The sequence below is a fragment of the Leuciscus leuciscus genome (genome assembly GCF_965113295.1).
Source record: "Leuciscus leuciscus genome assembly, chromosome: 10".
NCBI lineage: Eukaryota > Metazoa > Chordata > Actinopteri > Cypriniformes > Leuciscidae > Leuciscus > Leuciscus leuciscus.
This window is the reverse complement of record NC_138734.1, coordinates 38,510,173-38,536,836: the sequence shown is the minus strand read 5'-3', so window position 1 is coordinate 38,536,836 and position 26,664 is coordinate 38,510,173. Positions and strand designations below refer to the sequence as shown.

General features: G+C 36.5%; 2 protein-coding genes and 1 long non-coding RNA gene across 5 annotated transcripts in view; 2 read left to right on the top strand and 1 right to left on the bottom strand.

The window, feature by feature from the left end:
* The window catches only part of slco3a1a (solute carrier organic anion transporter family member 3A1a), a 59,877-nt gene extending 59,409 nt beyond the window's left edge, over positions 1-468 (top strand). Inside the window, exon 10 of the mRNA XM_082182514.1 lies at positions 1-468. This exon is cut by the window's left edge and continues 1,839 nt beyond it. The gene's annotated coding sequence lies outside the window, so the exon portion shown is untranslated.
* Positions 1-26,664, bottom strand: part of LOC309508140 — a 109,886-nt gene that overhangs the window by 50,868 nt on the left and 32,354 nt on the right. The window lies entirely within an intron of this gene.
* On the top strand, positions 7,839-20,612 carry st8sia2 (ST8 alpha-N-acetyl-neuraminide alpha-2,8-sialyltransferase 2). Of its 3 annotated transcripts, none has more exons than XM_082181424.1 (7): positions 7,839-8,008; positions 8,125-8,533; positions 11,711-11,767; positions 12,144-12,296; positions 12,430-12,687; positions 14,700-14,993; positions 18,760-20,612. In XM_082181424.1, exons 2-7 carry the CDS (start codon positions 8,436-8,438, stop codon positions 19,043-19,045), a joined length of 1,146 nt encoding a protein of 381 aa, XP_082037550.1. In that variant the 5' UTR covers positions 7,839-8,008; positions 8,125-8,435; the 3' UTR covers positions 19,046-20,612. The 3 variants fall into 3 exon arrangements, with proteins under 3 accessions (XP_082037550.1, XP_082037549.1, XP_082037548.1); XM_082181423.1 differs by having other exon boundaries at positions 8,109-8,533; XM_082181422.1 differs by having other exon boundaries at positions 7,839-8,533.

Below are 26,664 nucleotides of genomic sequence, written 5' to 3'. Positions count from 1 at the left end.
CCTCTTTATTCAGATGACAATAATGGCATGTTTGTGACTAGAGGAAGAGGAATATTGTGACAGCATGACTGACATCAGAGGAGAAGTTTTGGGGAAAAGGTCATTTTATTAAATGGCAGAAGATCAATGTCATTCAAGTATTGCTCTGATCTCGGTGTAAGGCAAATAACATTCAGGCTGGGCCTTGGTATTTATGAGCTAGATGAAGAATGACATTTTATACACTTATAATATTACATGTAAAGTGTGTTTTAGCTTTGGGTTGAGATTAAACGATTTTTTTTTCTCTTTTTTTTTCCACTTCACTGCAATAAGACATGGCACTGTGCGCATGCTGTTTCTTCAGCAGTTTAATAATAGTGCTGTATTCAAAAGACACAGTGCAAAAAAAGCAGTGTACTTTTCATATAATTTTTTATGCCAAAATAACTTTTATTTTATTCTGCAAATAAATTATTTTTCAGAGAATCTCAGATTTGTCTTTGTTTTTTTTTTCTGTATACTTTTCCAAAGCGTCAACAAAAGGCTTCATACAATTAAAGGTATCACTTTTTTTTTTCCGCATTAACCCTTTCCACTGACATAATTAACCATACATACAGATATTAATATAACATTAATAGTAATAATAAAGAAATAAACCAAAATAGGTATAAACTTTATGATAATGTACACATTTACAAATTAACATAATATTCTTGTAGGAAAAATAAATAATAATAAATAAAAATACATTACTAATAGGCTAATAAAAATCAAATCTCTATGGTTCTTTCTGAACAAATAAAACAAGTATTTAGACTTGATGAATAGATGCTCTTCTGTGTAAGATAATTTTTTTAAATATTACTTAAGGGTAATAAATGATGCTCTTTTTACACAGGTAGCAAAAAGCAAACTACTACAGCCCTATTTTTTTTATTATAGTAACATACTAAATGTGCGGAATACTAAATTATTAAAACATATATGTATATATATCAATATTAATATCCACTAGGATTATTTTCTCTAAATTTTTTAACATCACAATAATAATAATAGGATGTATTATACTAGATGTAAATGGACCCAATTTGGTTATTTATAAAATCTAGGTCAAAATGAAGAGATGATGACTGCTTGTGTGAGGTTTCCACTTTATGGAAAAAAGAGATTCAGAATGACTTTTTTGCATTTCTGTTTTTCTGCTTCTTCTATTATAGTCCTTGCTTTCCCTTCTCCTTATGAGCTACAACCAGAATCTCCACCTAGGTGTTATTAAGGACACATTTTTTTTCCATACAACCTTAAGCTGGTCCAAAAAAAAAAAAAAAGAAACTGCTTGATTTATTGTGGATATGAAAGTGAAAAGCACAATATTCTCCATGGTCTTTTGAAATTAAACTCAGTGGCCCATCTCCAACAGCAGAGGCAATGCCGCTATTGGTAAAAAGGCTTTCTTTTGATGCCTGTCATAGACACAGATGCTCTTTACAACAAAAGGTCATTTATAAACCTGATAACCTTAAAGTGTTTTTTATTTTTATTTAAATGAATGGCACTAAATGTCAGGCTGTATGGAATCACTGTAGAGATTTTTACTGGAGCATTCGAACTGAAATCAAATCCTTCTGTCTGATTTATGAGTATTTATCTTCCATCAGTTTTTAACAGTGTCTCTTTAAGTGAGGTGACACATATACTGCGTGTTAATCTGCCCTGGTGTATAAGAAGATTAAAGTCTTTATTTGATGTGGCTTAGATTCCCTTTTGCAGGCTTGACAGATAAACGAAGAATCAGTAGAACTGGAAGGAGAGTACGATTTGAGACTAAAGGGAAAGAGAACCATTAACTAATAGAGGGGCTCAAATGCTGAAAATGATATGCAGCAGTGCTATTTTAGGATCATTTATATAATATTATAGTTTTTGTAAAAAAAAATAAAAAAATTAAATGTTATTCTTATATTTTCTGTTTTCATGTTAATTTTAGTTAAAGTTTTGTAATTTAGTTGTTTTTGTTATTTTGTTATTATATCATATTTTGTCATGTTTTTGTTTTTTTAAATATATTTTATATTTTCTATATTATATTATCTATATATTTTTGTGTTTTTTAAATATGTATGTATATACTGTATATATATATATATATATATATATATAAGGATTATGTATTTTAATAATGTTTAGTTTTAGTGTATTTAGTTTTAGGTATTTTAGTACTTAAACTAAACAAAAATGTGAAACGATGCCTTGGCAACTAGCTGATTTTTTATTATTATTAATGTTTATTTTATTTCAAGTAATAAAATACGTTTTTTAATGGGTTTAGCTTTAGTTAACGATAATAACCCAGGTTTTCAAAGCAAAAAAAATGTAATTAGATTTTTTTTGCACTTATAAGTAACAAAATGAAGGCAATATTCACTGAATAATGTACTAAATATTTATTTATAGCATGATGCCCTGTTCATCAGCACCTGCAGAAGACACAAAACATCTGCCAAGACTAAAAAGCTTACTCTTGTTAAAAATACGCCTCACTGTTGTCAACACTGACATCTCAAACACAGCTTTGGTGTTGCTCAGTTCCCACTTTCATACATCTCAGAGGATCCTTACTCAGGAGGGACGATGAGAGGAAGCATTCGTGTTCTGCGGTGCAAGACTATTTATCAGGGTTTTTATTGTCAGCAAATAGAGAGCTAAATTGATGTATAACAATTACACAACTTAGAGAGCTAATTAATTTGCTTACCATATCAAATGTCTGTAACACTTTATTTTAGTGTCCTTGTTACACATGATACATAGTTACTATAGTAATAACTATAAATTATGCATAATTACATGCAACTAACCATAAACCAATCCCTAATCCTATAGTATACATGTAGTTCATTAATATAACACAGCTACTTAATAGATACACTGTAACACGGACACCTTCAAATAAAGGGTTACACTTTATTTTAAGTTTTCATTGTCACAGTGTAATTATATATTTAAGTACTGAGTAATATTAATTAACAACATGCTTTTACTATAGGATTAGGGTTTGGTTAAGGGTTAGTTGCATGTAATTAAGCATAATTTACTGTTATTACTAAGTACATGTAACATATGTAACTAAGACACTAAAATAAAGTGTGCTGAGGATAATGGCATATAAACAATGTTTCCCTATAGAGTGCATTTGGTCTGGCATGTGACGTGTTTATACATTTATATGCATGTTGCATTCCTTTTGCTTTGTTTCACATAATAATCCATCACTGCTATGGCTATATCCCATTCAACTGTAATGAATCTGAGGATTTATTACAGGGCCTAATTTCTCAGGAGGCTGGTGTGTTTGTGTGAAAATGCACAGAATATTTTATGTAAATAAGTCATTCAAAATAGAGTCGATGTTCTGCTGCAGTGCTTTGCTGAATGTATATGGTTATGAAAATGATCCTCCAGAACCAGCGCTCAAATTGTCCAAACAATTTATCGTCTTAAACTGAAGATAGCTGGTCTGCTGTGTCACAAATATAAATCAAAAGTACATCTGACACTCTTCAAATGGCACCCGTAATCTCTGAGAGAGAAGAGAGAAGGGTGGTTAGTCAGGCGGCTCTTTGTGTTGTGTATTTTTGATGTTCGGTTCAAAGCAGATGTTGAGAGCAGCTCAAATGCTCAAATACAGACTGAGTTTAGGAGAAAAAGAAGAAGCTTGATGCTTGATCAAGACCGAAGGATCCAACGCACACACACACACACACACACACACACACACACACACACACACACACACACACACACACACACACACACACACACAACAGAACAAGCTAACTAAAATCTGGAAATTAAACCATTGTGGAATAGCCATCTTTCAAACTTTGTTTGTCGTCCATATAGGCTACACTATAGGTCCCATTAATGTAAAATAATGCATTAATGAGCAATTCATTTGTTATTTATTAATCTGTGTTCAGGGGAAGTTAGGGGCCATTTACACTGTTCAACTAAAAACGGAAAACTTTTATTTATTTTTCGTTTTGGCCATTAATTTACATGACAACGCCGTTTGGGGGGCCTGAAAATGCAAGCTTTTGAAAATGGTTTCAAAGTGCAAATTTTGGAAAACAATACCATTATCATCGCTGTGTAACAACAAAAACGCAAATTTGTGAAAACCGTGTTCAGTCTATGGGCGTGTAGTGTTTCTTTCCAAAGTGACATCGCCAACTACTGGCCTGGCAGCGTTTTTAGTCGTTTTCACGGATACGTGGAAAAGTGTGCGGACTTTTGACAACGTTAAAGGGATAGTTCACTTTGAAATTAAATTTTGGTATGTTTTAGCTTACCTTAAGGGCATCCAAGATGTAGGTGTCTTTTTTTCCGCAGTAGTTTCAATTTTTTAGTTTAAATACACCAACTGTAACAGAGACAGGGGTGCCACAAAGAGGCCCCAACAGCAGCAGCACCACTGCTCTGTATGTACCGGCAGATGGAGGCGAAAAAAATGAAGTGACGTGATGATGAGGTCAAAAGTTCAGTGTTTAATCCAATAGGTGCAACTGGTATTTACAGTGAAAATCCAAAGAAGAAAAAAAAAAAAAAACTAATCAAACAAAAATAAATAAAATAAACTGTTTAAAGTTATCTGCACACAAAATTTAGCTATACCAGTAAATCGGCCCAAAAACAGGGCAATAACTCCCCAACACTCACTGTACGAGCCTTCTTAAAAAGGCTAAGCCCCTCCTACTTGGACCAAACCATTTGGTAAATAAAGATAATAAATGACATTTAAAGAAGACTGTTCTCTGGCGCATAATAAGGCCTTCAGCTTCTGAGAGCCCAGGGTCCATACAAATACTACAACTGTCCACATTAGTTCATGTTAGCTCAGATCCATAGCCTAATGTTGATACAACTTTTAATTTTAGTAATGTATTAATAAATGTTGAAATGAACATGAACTTATAATAATAAATGCCACAGAATTGTTTTTATTGTTAGTTCATGTTAGCTAATCTAACAGGTTAACTAATGTCACCATATTGTGCAATTATACAAATCGCTGCAGAAAGTCTCAGGAAGAGATTTTTCATGTGAAGAAAACGTGTCAAACATTCTTTGTTTCAAAATACCATCTTACATAAATAAAAAAAAACAAAAGTAGGCTATTTTCCTTCCCTGTGGCTGAGCGTTGAGCAGTTTGTGTGTGGACGCAGGGGGAGATTATTTAAAAGCATTACAAAAAACACATTACTTGCCTTCATGAAATCCTTAGAAGCAGATTGGATATGGAGCATGGTCATTTTCCATTGGATAACTTGATATAAACTATGTATATGTGGAGCTAAACTCGGTCCGGTGCAATGGCACACTGAGCTGATGGAAATATGGGCACTATTTTCCACCTTAATGTTGCAGCAGATGAATTATGTCGGCTCAAGGCATTCAAGAACTGCTGTGACTCACTGACATAAAATGTTGCTCATTTATTTGCAGGCAGCTCTGCTGACTCTCCGACTGCTTCAAGAGCCTGGTCCAAGTTGGTGAGATAAAAAAAAGAAAAAAAAAAGACCTACAAACAATTTTGAAAGTTACCTTTTAAGACAGTTACATGAAATTTGACTTATAACCTATACAAATCTCTTTCACTTCGCTAGCATTTTCACTGACAGATAGTAGATATTACACACAATAAGCAAAATGTTAATCAAAGGGTTTTCGCAACCCATCATGCATACAAACTCCCTACGAAGCAATTGTGAGGACAAATGAAAAATATGGCAGAAAGATGACCCCCTTTTCCCTTTCCTTACTCTTTTCTCCACAGATATCACCATTTCTAGGTCATCTCTGGCAGCACGCTGAACAAGCATTTATCAGGATGATCCCAATAAGATTCCTTCTGTCTGTCTGTCTGTCTATCTATCTATCGATCTATCCATCTATCCATCCATCTATCTATCTGTCTAAGATGAAAAATGGGACTGGAGATAACTGACATATACAACTATCAGTTAATAGGCTGAATACAGGTAAAGTGGGACCCTTTCAGTTTACTCTTCCATAATTATGTGTAAAAAACTGTATTTGGTTCACCCTAAATATGCATCGGATGACAGTGATGTATGATGCATATTTTTTATCATAAATTAATGCATATTTGAATCATACATGCATCATAATAAATAGAATAAACATCCCACAGTGTCCCACTTTACTGTTATATCAGTGTTACCTAATACAAACTTACACTGGCCTACACAAGCAGCATATTTTCATAAGCATTGGGGGAGTTAGACCTGGCAGGAACATAAACCTTTCACAGTGCTAGAAGCTTCTTCATTTGTAGGTTTAGAAATGATGTGTCAGTGTATTCCTGAGGATGGAAGATGATGAAAACTGTCATCCATGTTCTTCACTTAAGTAACATTTTGTCAGTTTTTTATTCTTTTCTAGATGTCTGCTGGGTGCACACAGCAAATTGTAATACCTCCCATAAAATCTGGTGTGCTAAGTGATGATAATAACCAGTCAATCTTAGCTATTAAACAATTATACTGCCTAATTGTGTTAGGGTTGTAGATCACTGAAATATCCAGCTGACAAAAACACATTTTACTACCTTCCAATTAAATCAGAGATGATCAAAATCTGGGTTGAAAGGACTGTTGGCTGAAGCAGCAGGTGCTTTTGTCAGTCTGTGTGTGTGTTGTAGTCGGGGTTAAATGACCAAATGTCCCCACAATGAAAGCAAAACCACATTAGCACAGTGACATTGTGACCTCCAGCAAGTAAATTAGTTTTCAAACCAGCTATGACAGGCAATGCTCAGATGTATAATACCGCATTGCTCTTACTATTGTTTCCATATAAATACACAGCAATATCCACCATATTTTTAAAAAGGGATGTGGTTAAAGTCTCAGAGGCTTTCAGTTATGTTAGCTGTACAAAAACTGTTAAAATGTGGTCACATTAGCAAAATCGGTAGAATTTCGCTGACAAAAGAGGTTCATGGGCTATTTTCAATTGCGTAGCAATGTTTAAGGCACACAGAAGTCACTATCAAATAAAGCAGACATTGGTCAGCGTGGTGAATCCGCATGACAAACTTGACCCCGTTGTGAAATCTGCATCTTCCCCCTTAAATGAAATTTGTGATTGCATGGATTTCTATTGAAATGATTGGATTTCTCCTGTGAAAATACACTGAGCAAAGTTTCTTGATATTGCGTAGCCCTGCCCACACGGAATTCTCATTAGACCAAATTACCGCTCCAGACAGCATGAAACAGAAGTGATAAGTATTTTCTTCCCTGTTTTGACATATATGCGAGTGAAAAAAAGTAGACAGGACTTGATTTTTGATCTGATCGTTAGATCATTGTCGTTTGCTATTGCTGTAATCTCATGTGATTGACAGGTTATTCCGCCCTGACGTCAGTAAACACGTGAAAAAAAGAGATGTTTTTTTGCAAGAAGGAGGGGAAGCTATTTTGATTGAACATTGAGAGGGCACTTACATTAAAAATAATAATATGATCTTCACAGATAAGTAATTTATAATAAATAGCCTACCACAATATTCCATGTAAAAAATGCCTAAGTTGATTTCATGGTGACTTTAAAACTCAAACACAAGGTAAGGCTGGAAGTTGAGAAATATTGTATAGGCTTTTATATTGGGCAAATCCTTAAAGTTCCAAAAAGAAAACCATAACCTTGGATGTTGTGCAGCGTGAGAGAGCGTTCAAACGGAGAGAACGGTTCTGATTGGCTGTGTTTTGTGATTGATTATGTCGCGTCGTGCAGCTGTTTTCAGGTTCATTGTGGACAAACAAATGCATTGTAACCCTGTCGCGTCGCACCTGGTTAGGACACGGTTGTATAATAACCATTAGCCATTTTATTGAGACCATTAGCTTATTATAGAAGTCAATAGAAAGTCCTCACCGTAGAAAACCAAACGTGTGTCTTTGTCAAATAGAAACAAAGAGAGCAAGACAGAGAGGTGGATTCATATTTCATATTCAATTTTAAATGCACGCCTCTGCCTCTATATAGCCTACCAAGAAAGCAGTTTATCTGAATGCATAACATTCATATGCGAGTTTATGCACCTTGCAGGCAAAGTTTCAAGGGAACTGCCACCAACCAGATCTCCGAGGAGTAGCGGCAGGAGTAGAAGAGAAGAAAGGACGTTCACGTTCGCCGTATCCCTCCCTTCACTACTTTCGTAAAGGTGGAAGAAGCTGATGGACGTGATCTAGCCGATTTAATGCAGACAACTGTTCGTTAACCTGCACGGACTATTAGAATGGGTCCAGCTTTGTCGAGGAGACTGAGGAACATTACATGTGTTGCCCTGCGTAAGAACCCGGTGTGAAAGAAGAACAGATTTCTATTGCGCTTTTGTAGAATCGCACGGCGGTCAAGTCATGTCTTTTGAATTCCGAATACTGATGTTTGGAATCGGGACAGCCCTGGTTATATTTGTTATTATATCTGATATATCGGAAGTGGAGGAAGAAATCGCGTAAGTAGCCTTGAATTCGATTAACCTACAATAAACAATACAGTTAGCCTAAATATAACCTTCTCTTTTTGTCTTTCTATTTGTTTTAATGCACAGCTGTACTCTATCTATGTTTATGTGATGTTTTTGTTTAGGACTCAATGTCCACCGTGCTTTGATTTTCTCAAGAGAGACTTTGTAGAAGCCCAAACAATGGACAGTCCATTTAGGACTATGGGCTGGATGCTATTGGCTTGATCTGAATATAGGCTACACGAGAAAATAGAAAATAACTGTGTATTTTATCTACCTAATTATTTTGCGTATTAAAACAAAAACAGTTTGGGTTTTTTTGTGTGTGGAAAATAACTGGTTTCTAGTTGGTCATCATTAGGTGGTCTAAACCAGGTTTTTCCCCTCCTCTATTGTACTGGTATATTATTATTTGTGTATTTACATTTATTTATTAAGTTTTATTGATTTAAATCAAGTTTTTAATTTATTTTAATTCAAAAGAATTATTAAATACATGTTTACTTTTTCTTCATTTTTTTTTTTTTACATTTCCAAGGACCCCCTAGCACTATCTTGCGTCCCCCGGAGGGTCCCTGGACCCCAGTTTGAAAACCCCTGGTCTAAGCTGTTCAGTAGTCTGACCAGCTACGGTATTCCAAAAACCAGCCTGACCACCCTACAGAGCTGATTTGTTGCTAGTCTGAGATAATTTGCACATTGGGCCAACTTAATGACCACCTTGGACCTGCTAATGATTGGCTTGGCCCAGTTAATAACCACTTTGGCCCAGCAATCAACCAGCTTAGACCAGCTAGAACGTTCCAAAACACAGACTATACATTTTAAACTGTATTTTTCAGCAGGATTGGCTTGGTCTTTCATCAATCAGTGTAATACTGTGTCTAGTCAAAGGAGGGAGACAATGTGTTGTCCCGAGGACTATTGTTTGCAAAGCCACAGTCTGTGGATGTGGGACTTTAATTTGAGGGTTACACCTCACATGTTTGATATCACATCAATTTGATAGATGATTCTGTACATTCTGGAGGGGATGTTTGATATTTTAAAGCGGTTAGTTCACCCAAAATCAGTTGCTCATCCTCCTCATGTTGTTCCAAACCCTTAAGACAGGGGTATCCAATCCTGCTCCCGGAGGACCACTGTCCTGCAGAGTTTTCAGTTTCACAACTGAAGCAGCTAATCAAGGTCTTAGGCATACTATAAACTTTCAGGCAGGTGAGTTGAAGCAAGTTGGAGCTAAACTCTGCTGGACAGTGGCCCTCCAGCACTGAGCTTGGACACCCCTGCCACAAGACGTTCGCTCATATTTGGAATACAAATGAAGATATTTTTAATGAAAACTGAGAGATTTCTATCCCTCCATTGAAAGCATAAATATTGATCAGGGAATAGAGCACTCAAATTAGGTTAGCAGAATCTCAAGGATGCTTTGTATTGCAATGTTTGTATGTTAATAAGATCCTAAAATAGTTACAGAATACAGAAGACTTTGATTAAACCACTTAAAACTAAGATTTATTTTTTATTTTTGGGTAAACTGACCCTTTTAGGTTAATCTCTTATCCATTCAGATTAAGTTATCAGCAGAGCGATCAATCAGTGTATTCATTTTGGAACTGGTTTTGCTGAATATACATAGTTTCTTATTATTTATTCTTGGCTGATCTCCAAAATGTGTCATTCTTTTGCTGAGTGTGAAACCTTGTATGGGAGTCATCAAATAAATGCAGCTGACCCTGCTCCTCTGTGACGGATGGCTGTTGGTCTGTGGTTTTGTTCTACTCTTGAGTGTGTTCTGTTTGCACCCATTGATGCAAGTGAAAAGACAGTCTGATCTGTGGTTTGTGGCGTATAGAGGATTACTGTTTGATTTGTGGCTTTAAAGCTACAGATTGGAGACAAAAATGAACAGTGTGCCTTTCCTCAGCTATAATTGAACCCTAGCAGAAATCCTCAGGCTTACATAATTGCAAATGTTGCTGTCTCGGGACATACACTTTAAAGCTCTTGAGTGAGAAGAATGTTTGTGCATAGATGGATTAATTGCAAGAATAATTGCATGAGAAAACAAGAGTGTGCCGCCAAGACATGTAGTCATTCATTTTTAAATAGATACTTTGAGTTGCCATTTGGCGTTTTATGCAAAGTATTTGGCTTGTTTGCTCTGTACCATGATATTTTATTTCATGTTTCTTCCGCACTAATTACAGTTTATCCATTAAGCATGCAAAGGGAATATTTTCCTCCCTCATATTTGCTAACCCAATATATCCCAGAGACAAATCCCAATTTGGAAATTTCACACCTCGTTTACTAGCTGTCAGAAGGCATTAGATGACACTTATGATCTATTTTTTGCTTAAGTTATTGGTAAGATTTATAATTTATGGAATTATATTCTAAATTGCAGTATCAAACAAAGGATCTAAGGGGTATCTCTCAGAACGGTTATAAGCGCTTTGAAGCAACACCACCATTAAATCTGCATTTGAAGCTGCTCCCCAGAATTTTAAGAGATCAATGCTCTGTCTGCTTAATAATGCACGTAGCCATGACTTTGGGGGAAATATGGAGAACATTGCAGTGAATGTTAGACAAATAGGACTGATTTGCTCAATTGGCACCCAATAGGGTATGTGAACGGCTCTAATCCTTGGCCATTAACATAATGTGATTTCTCAAAGTATAAATATAAATTGTAATTTTTTTATTTAATTATTATTTAATTGCTGCTTCTATTTGAGTTCACAATGACCAACATATTTGTTTACATGTATCTGACCACCTCAAACCGTTTCAAGAAATTGCTTTTGGTTGTTGTAGTAAATCTCCCTTCTAAACATCCTCTGTGCTAGTAATGGCTGAAATAATTGTTGTAATGAGTTGATGAAATGATTCATAAATAACAAGGGTTAAAACACTAGCCATGTCCTTGGATTTGTACCATGAAAATATTCTAAAGAGTTAATATAAGTGGAATGGCTCGCATAGAAGTGCTAAATAATAATGATCATCATCCCAATTCAATTTTACGTATTTGTTCCAGTCTGAGGTCTAATTGCCTCTTTCTCAATTATCTACTCACTGATGTGATTTCAGAGCATTATTAATGGTCATATTACTGGATAAAGATGATGAATATTTTCTGCCTTCTGCTCTTAGGAACATTGAGGATTCGCAGAGATTTCACTTAAAAAGCTTTGTCTTTCAGTCCGACAGGTTTGTAATCTGATTTGTTATATCGTTTATGATTTATGTTTCCAGAGAAAATGTCATTGTTGCTTCCAGTCAAATATTTAAGTCTGTTTTGTTTTAGCCCTCTAAAACTAATGCTAATGTAAATTTATTCTATTTTCTGTTTCTTTACATGTTACTTATTTCGATTTTAAATTACTAAAACTATAATATCAGTGAGAATTTACACGTTCTCAAGATCTGTTTGTTTGTTCTGCATTACTGTTTCATCAGGGTTTTGAGAATTGATTTCACGGTTTACCAAAACACATCAGATGATATTTGTTGCCGTGTCTAAGTTGCTAATACTGCTGTATGGTAATGCATATAAACACACTGTTATGATCTTTCTTTTCTTCAGAAATTCAGTCCTGAATGCTGTCCCTACTGCTCTAGTTACCTATAGAAAGAGCAAAGTCTCCTCTCCAATTCCACTGCCAGGAATAAAGAGCAAAACCTGCAATTCATCTTCACCTGAATGGACTTTCAACAGAACCCTGTCTAATCTCATCAGGTATGGCTCGATGTTTTTCAAATGCACAGTATGGCATTTCTGAAGAATGTATAATGTGGTTCCCTGTTAAAACTTCTATATAGTCTTTTCCTCAGTATTCATAAAGCGTCATGATTTTTCACTTTCCCTCCAGGAAAAACATTTTGAGGTTCCTGGATGCTGAGAGGGACATCTCAATTCTGAAGAGCACCTTTAAACCGGGGGATGTAATTCATTATATATTTGACCGCCAGAGCACCACAAACATCTCTGAGAACCTGTACCAACTCTTGCCGACGGTGTCCCCCATGAAGAACCAGCATTACAAACAATGTGCCATCGTAGGGAACTCTGGGATATTACTGAATAGCAGCTGCGGCAGAGAGATTGATTCTCATGACTTCGTCATTAGGTAAACATCTGTCTTCTGTCACATTCAACATCTGTTGACAACCTGTGATGTAACTTAGCTAGTTAGTAAGTGTTCTCATCCGGAATCAAACAACAAACCAACCTAAACCTAGCTGTAAAGAATAATTATGTCATAACTAGCAATGTAGAGCTTTTTTATAAAACAAGCTCCTAAAGAAGTAATTACTTCATTTTGAGGCACACAACACACTGTGGTATCTCTTCATTATCCATTGTACTGGTGAATCTGAGGGCGAGATATGCCTCATCATATTTTCTTGCCTTGGAGTACGTCAGAAATGGAACAGGGCAACAGTTTACTGTCGGGATTTGTCGCGACGCACCACATCCAGTGTAGACAGCAATACTGTTTATAATGGGTTCTATTAGCTTTTGTTGTGCCGTTTGCGTCTGGTGAAGACACGTAGTTGGGATAGGCTATTTAAAGTAGATTAATCATCTGCTTTACGTTTACCTGGCACTGGCAGGCCTTTCACAAACTTGTCCATGCTTAGTGCTGAACCACGGATCTTTATATTTTTTGCACGGCTCCCTGCAATAATCAATTCTGATTCTTCAGTCGTGCCCTTTAGCGGTCTGTTATTCCACAACAACAACAACTGCTTCAGACCGTTCAAGCAGGTGTCTCAAGTTATCTTGAGGTAATAAATGTCAAATTAATATTTTGTTCAATTATTTATTTATGTGGCAGGTAGCCACACAACATAATAAGTGGGATAATTTCGCAACGTGGTCTTCAATCACCTTGAAGAGGTGTCTTTTGCATAACAATGCTGACTGTACACTACACTATCCCTTGCCGCTCCCCCCTCCATGTTTGGGAACCACTGCTTTAAATAAATACTGTTTCAAACAGCTTGCGATCCGTATGTGACAAAATACACTTTGGAAATATCTGTCAGTAGTACTACCAGGCTTGACTCACAAAGTCTTAAGGCTTTCAGAACTGAATGGTGATGCATACTGCAATTTGTGACCAGCTGAGCAAATATGACATTTGTACAAGTCATACTAAGCCATAGCCTTGGAAACGTAATTAGGCTGTCTTCTGAAAGTGACTAAAGTTCACTTGCCTGTAAAATGTTCTGCCTATGGCCGAAAGCTGCTTGCTTAAAATACCAGCAAGGGTGCTTCATGTGATGCCTAACAGTAGTGTAATACTGTGAAATTCTCAATCCTAAATGAGTCTCATCAGCCCAGATGTGCTCTAAGGACATTAATGTCATTCAACCCCAGTCCAGGGACATACAGAGCCTCAAAGATTAAGTAATGTAGGAACTTAAATCCCTCTTGTGTGGTTGGCATGGCTGTTCCACTGGGCAAGGACAAAACTGTGTGGGAGTGTGACTATGACAGCTAAGCCTCGGCAGTCGGCATGGTGCCAGTGTTGAAAGGTTTTTCCAGGTATTGTGGCAAGATGATAATGCCAGCTCCCTGCTTGGTATTTGCTTTAAAGTCACCTCTGTGTTCTTTTTAGTTTTTTTTTAGTTAAATGATAGGATGAGCTCTAAAAGGTGCTTGCTTAGTCTTTTGGAGGATTCAGCATGTATGACTAATGCATAGTGTAATATTATGCTGTATTTTATAGTAAGATAAATGACTTGTTTCAAAATTAAGCAAGTGAAGGTCATCCATGAGACCTGTGTCGTGCATCCTGAGACCAACCACGTGTGGGTCTGCCTAATGACACTACCATGAATAAAGAAAAAAGAAGACATATTTGTGTAGAATATGTTTTGGGTCTAATGTGTATGTTTATATAACATGAAATAAAAAATATAATGTGATATAAAATTATGTTTATGGCTTGCTGAAGTGTTAACTATGAAGATAACTAAGGCTGACCAAAAGGAATTACTATATCAGTGTTATACATTGTTTAAACATTGAACTTTTGGGGGTTGTAATGTGTGTGTCCATGCATGGTGACCCGCCTAACCTGAGACTGTGACTTAACCATATGTATACTGTATGTGTGTATGCATTTCCAAGGTGCAACCTGGCTCCAGTGGAGGAGTATTCAGCTGATGTGGGCTTGCGCACCAGTCTGGTGACCATGAACCCTTCTGTGGTCCAGCGTGCCTTTCAGGACCTGAACAGTGAGGAGTGGGTGCAGCGCTTCGTCCACAGGCTGCAGAGCCTCAGTGGGAGTGTGCTGTGGATCCCTGCCTTCATGGCTAAAGGAGGAGAGGAGCGAGTGCAGTGGGTCATCCGCCTCATTCTTCTGCACACCATGAACGTCCGCACAGCCTTCCCCTCCCTGCGTCTGCTCCATGCTGTCAGAGGGTACGTGCCCATGCATAAAGGTTAGGGCACCCAAAAATTACAATTCTGTCATTAATTTCTCACTCTAATGTCGTTCCAAACCCGTAAGACTTTAGTGAAGATCTTTTTGATGAAATCTGAGAGCTTTCTGTCCCTCCATTGACAGCTGCACAACTACCAGTTTGATGCTTTAAAAAGTTCATTAAGAGATCGTAAAACTAATCCATGTGAATAGATCGGTTGAGTCCAAATTTTATAAAGAGACTCGATCACTTTATATGATAAACAGATTGAATTTAGTCTTTTATTCACATATAAACATTGATCAGCGAACATAAACAGAAGCTCAACTAAACTTGCTTGACGTGTGAGAACAAACCTCATTGGTTCTTGCTGAAGCTCAAACGTGCTGCGTAAGACAGCTTTCCTGTAGCTCAGTGGTAAGAGCATTGCGTTAACAACGCAAGGTTGTGGGTTCGATCCCAGGGGATTGCACATACCTATGTATAAATGTATAGGATAACGCAATGTAAGTCGCTTTGGATAAATGTAAGACAAGAATGAACCTCATTGGTTCTCACACGTCAAGCAAACATGCTTGAGCTTCCGTTTACCACAACTGATGAGTGAGTTGATGAATATTTATGTGAATAAAAGCCTAAATTAAATCTGTTCATCATATAAAGTGAACAAGTCTCTTCAGAAAATTTGGACTAAACTGTTCAATTCATATGGATTAGTTTTACGATCTCTCTATTAACTTTTTGAAGCGTCACAGTGGTAGTTGTGTAGCTGTCAATGGAGAGACAGAAATATCTCAGATTTCATCAAAAAGATCTTCATTTGTGTTCCAAAGATTAACAAAAGTCTTATGGGTTTGGAACGACATGAGGGTGAGTAATTAATGACAGAATTTTCATTTGAGAGAACTATCCCTTTAAGACTACTCAAATCCATGCTGGCTAAAGCAGGTGTATCAAGCCTCTCGCTATTTATAGTTCAGGCATCAATACATTCACATCTTGCCCCACGACCACAGACTGTTCCTGTAAATGGATGAGGGCGCACACTAAGTGCACTCAAGCATCTATATATCTAACAGGCATCTATATATTACAGAAGGTCTTTTGTTAGTTCGCTCAACAAATTCAAGCCCCTCTGGGCTCAATTGTAGTCGGTGGTTTTTAAATAGCTCAACCTTTGCCTCCTCCATTGACCTCTGCATATTTCAAGACCGTCATTCAGCCCTCCCTCAGAGCAGTGTCTGAACCCACCATCGTGGTAATGCACCTAGCCGAGGATGGTTTTTCTCAGATCCATCTGTGGGCCAGATTAAAGGTCAAGTAAGAGACAGCTGTTCAGTGGATGGTATATTGAGGATAATATGCCATAAACAATATGTTGTAGTTGTTTAAATGATTTAAAAAAAGAAGTTTATTTGTAAAGGAATAGTTCTTCCAAAAACAAAAATACCATCATTTACTCACCCTAATTAGCCTGGGAAAACCCAGACAAACTTCCGGCAAATTTAGATTTGCTCTGCAAGTAGTCTGGCGAAGAGCTCATTCAAGCCTATTTCTAATCTGTCGAAATCGCGGCACCAATCAGAAACGTTGAGGCGGGCTTTACACAATGATGATCGCTCTGATTGGTTTGAGCGATGTCCGTTGGTGAAGCGCACTCAACTTTTAAATGCATTATTATATTCAAATTGCAAACACATGAGGACAGTCTCCATGAAAGACCCACTGGCAGATGAACGTGCTACTACATTTCTCTCTGAAACGGTAGGAAATTAAATTAGATTTAATAGAGGATTTTAACTGTGACAAGATGATTGACAGGGCAGTTTACGTGACAGGATGCACGCGACAGATCCGTCCGATAAAGATGACGAAGTAGTATGTCCCAGAGATTGGCTACTTTTTTGCTACACATTCAAAAGTAAATACCTTTTCTTCACAAAAAGAGTACATACTTTTATGGCGTAGTGTAACTTAGGGACGCAGCATATGGCTTTACACGATGACGATCGCTCTGATTGGTTTTAGGTCTATCCAATTGCGTCCAGAGGCATTTGAGCGACGTCCGTTGGTGACGCCCCTTTGGAAATGAGTTATTAATGATGCTTTGCCAGACCATAACTCAGTACTGAGAATGGTCTGGTTTTAACCAGGCTACACCCTAATGTCATTTTAAATTAGAATCTAGTTTATACGACCAAGTTTTCAGTGAAAGTTCTCAGGCTTTTTCAGCATGTTACTTTTTGATAGGGTCGATATTGTCCCTACCACTTTTTGAAACATCTTGCGGCACGGATGTACCTAATAAAATCAATCAATCAATAAATGCAAAAATCACCCAAAGAAATCTTTAAAAAAAACAAACATCTTCAGTCGACTATAGCGGGAGTATTCATTTCATTCGTTTGTGGTAAATAAGAGGTGATCAGGCGCTGGAATGTGTTGTTTTTTTTAATCTGATAACAGTGGCAACAAACACTCTTTTAATGGAGTTATTGAATTGAAATTTAGGGTACGTTTACATGACAATCATGTACTAATGCATTTTACGTGTACAGATGATGACAATGTTGTTAAAATGATCTGCGAAAACGATCATGCACATACGTCACCATTTTCACAAATTTGTGTTTTTGTAGTTTACATGGAGACGATAACGGTATCGTTTTCAAAATCTTGCACTTCGAAACTCATTTTCAGAAGTTTGCGTTTTCAGGCCCTCAAAATGCTGCCGTTGTGTACACGAGTGGCCAGATCTCATCAAGTTTGAAAATGGTGTCGTGTAAACTGCTCCTAAATCCGGATGAATCAGAACAAAGACATCTGTACTCAGCCCCAATGTACAAAATCCAAAGGTAGCTTTAAAAAATGGGATCCCAAACCCCTTTGTTATTTGAAACTCCTTTTCTCCAGACTACCCTTTTCTTCAGCCGTCCTGAATGAATGGCACCTCACGGATACACAGAGAGAGCCCTATTCAGGGTTATTCAGGGGTGAGTGGCCTGGAGAGGGTTCAGTGAATCTTAATGGACATTGTTCAATTGTCTGATTTCCTCCTCTTAAACGTGGAAGAGCTGCACAACCCTCAGGTTTGGATGTGGGTGGGGCTTGCATGAGAATATTTAAAAAGGGGGATTTAGCTTGAATGCAGCTGAGGCGCCTTTTTTAATAACCTTAGCTGAGCTAACAATCTGAGGATTTTATAATACCGGTACAAGTGCCTTTACACAACACTGTTTTCAACTAAAAATGGAAAACTTTTTGTGTGTTTTGGGTGCTAATTTACACGACACTGGCGGTTTTGGGGCCTGAAAATGCAAACTTTAGAAAACAGGTTTCAGTTTTTGAAAACGATACCGTTATCGTCTCAGTGTAAACTACCAAATTGCGAATTTGTGAAAGCGGTGATGTCATGCGCATGCGTATTATGTGTTCAGTCTATAGGCGTGTAGTGTTTCTTTACAAAGCGACATCGCCAACTACTGGCCTGGCAGCAGAATGATTTCTGAAGGATCATGTGACACTGAAAACTGGAGTAATGATGCTAAAAATTCAGCTTAGCATCAGAGGGATAAATTAGATTCTAAAATATATTAAAATAGTGTGAATTATTACATATTTTTTTATCAGTAGTGTGTCTGATTTTCTAGGTTTTCTGAATATTTTAACAATGTAATTGATCTACAAGTATAACACAGTATAGATCATACTAATTGTAAAAAAGAATAAACTTCTTAAGTTTGTAATCATCGACTTTCTTGCAGGTACTGGTTGACCAATCATGTCCAGATCAAAAGGCCCACCACCGGACTCCTGATGTACACCATGGCCACACGCTTTTGTGATGAGATCCACCTGTACGGCTTCTGGCCTTTCGCTCATGGACCCGACGGCAAACCGGTCAAGTATCACTACTACGACACGCTGACTTACCACTACACATCCAGAGCCAGTCCGCACACAATGCCTTTGGAATTTCGAACTTTAAGTGCTCTTCACAGACAGGGGGCGCTGCGGCTGCACACGGGACCATGTGAACTGCCAACATGAGTTTTTTACAGTCCCATTCAAAATGGTTTTATACACTGGACCTTAAGAAAGAAATGCTGTGAAAAAATCTGGATTACCTGAATATTCAAGGTAAATCTCTGACCAAATGTGAGAATGCAATATATGAACGGGGCAAGGGTTTCTTAAGTGATTAGCCTTAAGAAGGTTTTTAATCCCCAAATAAGGCTCTTTTTTTGTATGTTAAGGGTGTGTTTTTTTTTCATATTCCATGTTTTTTTTTTAACATGCTTCATTAAGTGTCTCATTTGTTCAGATTTAGTTGTATGCCATATTTGGCCACAAGATGGGAGCATAGTGATAAAATGGGTCTTCAGCCTTAGTCTTTTGGGACAATTTGTGTAAAAAAGGAAAGGAAAGGAAAGTCTAAATTAGGAATGTCATTTATTTGTTGCCTTTACAGTCGATGAGTCTGGTAAGTCCACAGACGGCGTGGCTGAATGTAGAAAGTATTTGCATTTAACATGGTAGTTTAGAGTTAGAATTAACATTTAAACAGTATAAAGGGGTTTTACCACTATGTTGCTACATGCGTTCTTTTAGACAATACTTTACAATTTAGTGCCTGAAGTAGGAAAAAAAATGTTATGCTGATAAAGTTGCCTTAGAAAGACATAGCGAGTAGTGTTGTGACCTTTAGCGGGCGTTCAAAACGTTTGCATTAATGAGCTGTAATACTTGAGGAACATGTTTGCACAGTGAGGCAGCTATCAGAGCCTGTGGAGCCACACACTGAGATACTGGAGCCAAATCCAGCACACACCCAGCTGTTCACACACTCATGTGTGCTCAAGAATGTTCAGCCGTGAAGGGACATTGAATATGTAAACTTTTGAATTTGCTAAAGCCACATAGTATCTGTTTTAGGATCGCAAACAGTGTTTCTGTATAGAGGAGGGTTTTGGGAAGGTGTTTTGGATTTCTTTTGTATGTGACGCATATTACATGTTTAAGTGAATGTATTTGTGATAACTTATAAGTAAAAAACATTCTGCTGTACTTATCTGGCCTCTGTGATGATGACTGTGTGTGTAAGAACATTACCATTCAAAACTTTTTTTTTTTGAAGTATTTTATTCTTACCAAGGCTGCATTAATTTGATCAGAAATACAGTAACTAATATTGTGACATGATTACAATTTCAATTAACTTTTATATAAATTTTTTTTTTTTTCACTAATTAATCCCTGAATTTTCAGCATCATTACTCCAGTCTTCAGTGTCACATGATCCTTCAGAAATCATTCATTTTAACTATCATCATTCATCAATGTTGAAAATAGTTGTGCTGCTTAAATATTTTTGTGGAAAGCATGATTTTATTTTTCATGATTTGTTCACAAGAACAAATGATCTTGTGTAACTGTAAAACTATTTCATCTAATCTTTAATTATTTTTTTAAAGAAATATTGGAAATGTAGTGTATATTGGCTTAAAAATGGGCATCTTTGTCGATACCGATAGCCTCGTGGTCAGCGCGCCGGCATATAGCGCCGTTGCGCTTCGGGCAACCTGAGTTCGAAATCCGGTTTGTGGACCTTTCTCGATCCCATCCACCCATCTCTCTCCCACCTCACTTCCTGACCACTCTATACTATCCTATCAAAATAAAGGCAAAAATCACCAAAAATGAAATGAAAATGCTGTCAGTAATCACTCACCCTCATGTTGTTCCAATCCCGTAAGACTTTCGTTCATCTTCGGAACACAAATTAAGATATTTTTTATGAAGTCTGCTAGTGAGTTCACGTAGTGTAACAGCGCAGTGCTTCTAGGTTGTACGTCAGAACGTAGGTTCACTATTGGCCGACGCTGGTCATGTGTGTGATGCTGGCCAATAGTGAGCCTACGTTCTGATGTACAACCCAGAAGCGCTGCGCTGTAACACTACGTGAATTCACCCAGAGGCCCACACAAAAGAAAATGAATAGTTGAATAAAATTGTTATTTTTGTTTACTTTTCGTACACAAAAAACATTCTCGTCGCTTGATAAACTTATGGTTGAGCCACTGTAGTCACTTGGACTATTTTAAACATTGTCTTTACTAACTTTCTGGGCCGGAAAGATTTAATTACAGAGAAGCCTATGGAGGAGTGAGATTTATTGGAAAAAAATCATATTTATTGTAATATTAGAAGAAATACTTTTTTACTTTTTACTTTTAATTAATGGTATCAACTGGCATTAGTTTAGACTTTAAATTTAATACATATTCCCCTGGTTTCACAGACAAGGATTAAACCTGTAGTCCCAGACTAAAATGCATGTTTAAGCTTTTTTAACTTGCACTGGCATATCTTAAAATATGTCATTGCCATTGTTTCGTCTCAAGATGTAATGTTTTTTTTTAGGAATGTATATGAAATGCACTTAAATGTCCTAATTGAACTAAGGCCTAATCCTGGCTTAAAACTTCTTCAAAACTGTTCAAAAGTTTTTCACAACTATATTAAACCAACATGAGTAAGATTTTATTTTGGACACTTGTTTATTGACCCCAAAAAATTTATTTTTCCAAAAACAAGCTGACAAATTTAATCAGGCTACATGTGCTTTGAGGCCTGATAAGGCTGAGAGGACTTTTTCATAGAAGTTGGACATTTTTTCTAGAGGGAGTTAATCAAAATTAGTGAAGTATTTGAAATATTTCTGTGCCAGCCCAGAGAGGGGCTTCTCATGTTTTCTGAACCATGTGATCTGTCGTGTTTTTGACATGAAGCATTCACTGCACTACATGTTGCTCTTATTATGTCTCCATTTAAGTTAAAAATAGATAATTGTGTCTCGGCAGGCTATCCGGCATAATGAACGCATTTATCCGTAAAAGCACCCCTGTGTTAAAAAAAAGAGAGAGAGAAACGGTCTGTAACCAATATGACTAAACTTAATTACACTGCAACTGACTGCGGGCCACAGCTGGGAGCACGTGGGGAAGAGATGTCCATGTTTCCTGCTTTCATGTGTTAATGATTACCACAGTGTCTGGTTTTGAGGAGAAAGGGGAATCCTTTTGTTTCTGTTTTTATTGGATGACCTGTGTGGTTAGGGACCCTATTAACTCTACACCCAAAATAGCTCTGATGCTTATGGAGATGAGAGCTTCTTTGTCTTCACTGTGGTAAAACTGAGACAGGTTGTGGTAAATCCTTGCCTAGTCGAATGCATATTAGGTTGGATGCTGGATGCCGAGGCAACTTACAAGAAAGTGATTCGGTTAATAAAGCGTCATAGACTTTAAAGAAAAAGAAAGACAGGAACTGAGGAGAAAACAACTTTAGCACAGGATGCCACAAGATGAATCCGGTCTGGGAAAAGTGAAACAATTTATGATCTGTCAGCCACATAACAGTATTTCAGACGATATTTTATGAGAAATATGTGGAGTGATGTCTGGTTAGGCTTATTTCTGGAAATGTGGTGTGTTTTAAGGTCTTGTGGGTGACCAACGCGTGAGGAGTAGCTGTACCCGTAGAATGATTCGTTTGTTTTTACAAAACTTTATCACAGGAAAAAAAAAGAAGCCCTTTTATGTCAGGCAAAAGGGGAATTTACAATATTCTGTTAAGTTAATTTAGAAGGGAACAGCCACAAAGGATGAAGGGCTCATTTAACACTAAAGTTCCACATAAACCCTCAAATTAATTTTTAAAGCCAGAATTGTGTTGTGTGGAACAAAATGTGTTTGCCTCCTGGTAGCCTTTTTATTTACGCATTTCTACTAGTAAACATTCCGTCAAATTGAATTGAATAATCCTTACATATTATTCATGTTATGAATTAAGAATTTTAAAATGAGTAAAAAACAAATCTTAAACTTAAATTTCAACGTATTTTCTTTTTTCTTTTTAATTTATGAATACAAATCACATAAACTAAATGGTCAATTCCCTTGTTCTATTATGATTTATTTGAAATGTTTTATTAAGCTCTAGTTTTTTTTTTTTACTCGTTTAAAAATCTTAATTCGAAATATGAATATGCTATTCCAACTGGATGAAATTTTACTATTAATTGAAATGCGTAAATCTTGAAGTTTTTCTTTCTTATGTGCATGAAGTGACAAAAACTAAGAGGGCTAGTGTATCAATAAAGGGCCATTATAAAAATAGATGCAAACATTTTTAGCGTTAGGCTTGTTCACTCAAAGACAACTATAAGCCGGTTACTGATGTATAACCTCGGTTTCCTCACGTGACCACACCTTGTATACAGTCTATGGTCCACACATCAGTTCTGTTTATTCTAATCGTGCGCTGAGTTGTCGTCTGCCGATTTAAATGCGCGAGCTCTTTAAAGCAGAATGGATTCTGATTGGCTGGCAATATTTGTATCGTTCATCAGCTGGAAAAATCGACCTGACAGCAATTCCAACGATATTGTTTCACTGTGTCATCATCGTTATAGTTGTGGTGTGAACTCTGCTATTTATATTTAGAACGATTTTTAGAACTATAGGGTTACTTATTATCGTTATAGTCATCGTCCTTGATGTAAACTGGCTTTTGGATATAATATAAATTTGCCTTAGCTGAAGCTTGATAAATTGAGAAACCAGACAAATTGGAAATTTGTTTTGCTTGTTGCTTCATGCTTGAGCTTGATCAGGTTACTGGTTAACAAGTTTGAGGCGGATCTTATCTCACTCACATTCAGACTCAAACCCCCATAGAAGTCAATGGCAAAACATTTGAAATGTGTTACTAATAACAAATAAATAGTTACTACTCACTATCAAAATAAGTACTAGTATCTAATGAACAAGTACTATCTAATATGTACTGGTATCTATTGAATAAGTACTAATTTCTAATGAATAAGTAGCCTAGTAGCCTATCAAAAAAAAAAAAAAAAAGTATAGAATGAGTATCAGTATCAAATAAATAAGGTCTAATAAATAAGTAGTATCCACTAGTAGCTAATGAATAAGTACTAGTACCTAATGGAGTATTTAAAAAATAAGTAGGTCTACTGGTGTTTTATGGATTAAATGTTAAAACAGCTTGCCATAAAACCACGTTTTAAACAACACATGTGACAAACCTTGTTTTCAATTAAGATTTTTATTGCATTTTGGATTTATTTTAATCAAGAATGAAGAAAAGTACATTTATGATTTGATACTCTTCATAAACAAACATTTACAATTAGCTCAGACATAAAGTTTGCTTTGAAAAGAAAGATTGTTGATATAACAAAACTTTTTTTTTTTTTTTATTGTCCAGTGTTTAGACTACAAACATGTCAGACAAAACCAGGAGAATGTTAAAGCATGTGTTTTAAGACGTGTTCAATTTATGATGAATGCTAAGGGGGAAAACACCTTCATCTTCATCTCAAACGTTTTGCAGTCACTTCAGAAATTCTGTGCATTTACTTGAAGCATCCTATTCCTTTCCTTCACTTCATAGCATGAATTCAGATTTGTATGAAATGCACAGGGCAATTGGAAACAATTAGAACAAAGACAGGAGAGAGAGAGAGAGAGAGAGAGAGAGAGAGAGAGAGAGAGAGAGAGAGAGAGAGAGAGAGAGAGAGAGAGAGAGAGAGAGAGAGAGAGAGAGAGAGAGAGAGAATCATATACTTGACTTCAGTTTTAGACTAGTCAGAAAAAAACAGCTACACCATCATTTATAATTCAATACAATTCTTATTGGCCCTTAGATGCTGGACAAGAGTCCTTCACATTAACATCTTAGTAGGAGCATCAAAATATGATAAAGTCACACTGAAGTTAAGGAAAAGTCACATACTATTATATCAATATATCACTGTAGCTTTAAGATATTTCAAAGACATTTTAAATCTGGCATAGTACTAACAGCTAAATATGTTTAAACCCTTCATGATGTGTGGCACTGCAGTGTTCCACTGTAAAAAACAGTTAATTAAAAAAGGAGGTGTGCATGTGACGATAAAAAACAATCCTCAACCTCAGAAAGCAGCATCATGGAAACAGTATTCTCCCAACTCAACAACACACATCCTCTCTCAGGCATACATTCAACCCTTATACAGTAAATATGCACGATTAGTGGTTAGTACATTAATAATTCTCAAATATAGGGATGTTTGAAACATATTACTCTTATTAAATCAAAATATCTTTCTAAAAATAAACTATTTCAGATGAATATTTTGCATACAATATATACAGATAATAGTATACAATAAAGGGGTAAGAAAAACATTTTCAGTATTGGAGCATAAACAAGCATATAACATCGCATATCTTATTTCATTTGAAACTTTGGGCTGATTCAAGCTCAGCTAAATCACTTAAAGTAAAACAACTTTAATTAACCTAACATTTAAGCTCCATGTGTAGGGTTTTTAAATTAATAATTGCAATTATGTTTTTATTATTTATATGATTACATTCCAAAAATAGACTTAAAATAGCTTTAATGTGATATACTGTGACAGTAATGTTCAAGCTGCCTCATACTTTCAAGAGCAATTATGCATATTGAATTACAGACTTTTTACCAAACAACAGGAATGTTTTTTGGGGGGTAAAGGAAAAATATGAAATAATTGTGCAATAATTAGAGCAATAACTGATTCGTGGGGGATTAACTTTAGTGCACCCTTTATTAGGAGCAAAGAAAACTTTTTTATTTATTTTTTATCAATCTTTGATTGTTTTGATTGATCTGCTTCCAACAGAAAAGTTCCTTTCATAAAACTTCAGATTTCTTGTTGGTTTGGGATGCGGATGCATACACCAAGAAACATTTGATTTTGATATAATTTGTCGCCATGTTCCATTGAGGTTTCAAGGCTCTGAGGAAATGAATCAAATCAAAGGTCCCTGTTGAGATGTGTTCACACGCAGGGGTCTCCGGGGCTCTTCAACAGTGACTCTGAGTGCACCATTTCATTCACCTATGAGTAAGCAAAGAATTTAAATAAGAGGATTAGGTAAATTAAAAAGCATATTAAGTTTCAAGCATGAAAAATAAAAGTCGTCAAACTGGTCGGCCTCACACTTTTGCCACATTGCCAATAAAAAGCTGATAAACAGGGAGCCATGCCCAGCAAAAAGGAAGCAGGTTCTCAGTCAAAGAACAATTGGACGGAAGGGAGAAGTCCACTCTTGACGCTCACTAACCCTCCAAATAACACAACAGTTTCCATTGTGACCCGTGAGGTCACTCACCAAGACTATTCACAGTCAATAAACAACTAGCTACTGGGTTTTAAAACACTGGTCTTATTTAATGAGAATATAGCAGTGTGCCACCATGTTAGTTAAAGCACAGCTTAGGAGGACCTTTTCCATTAATAGTCTACTTTATTCTAATGAGACTAAAGTCCTTAGAAAATTCAATTTTTCAGCACCATTTCCCTGTCGTTCTCACTATGTTGTTGCTACGAAGTTATTTAAAATTTCGTGTTTACTAGAGAAAAAATATGTTGCTGCACTGCAGACAGCATTGTCAGCCATCAGGAAAGAAACATAATCTTGTTTTCTTGTTAAGGCTGAATGTATTTGATAGACAGACTTGAACAGAAATCAAATATGAGCCAGCCAGACCCACATTCCACTAGTTGAACTATTATTTCCCTTCGCTCTAATTTATTTTTAAAATGTCAA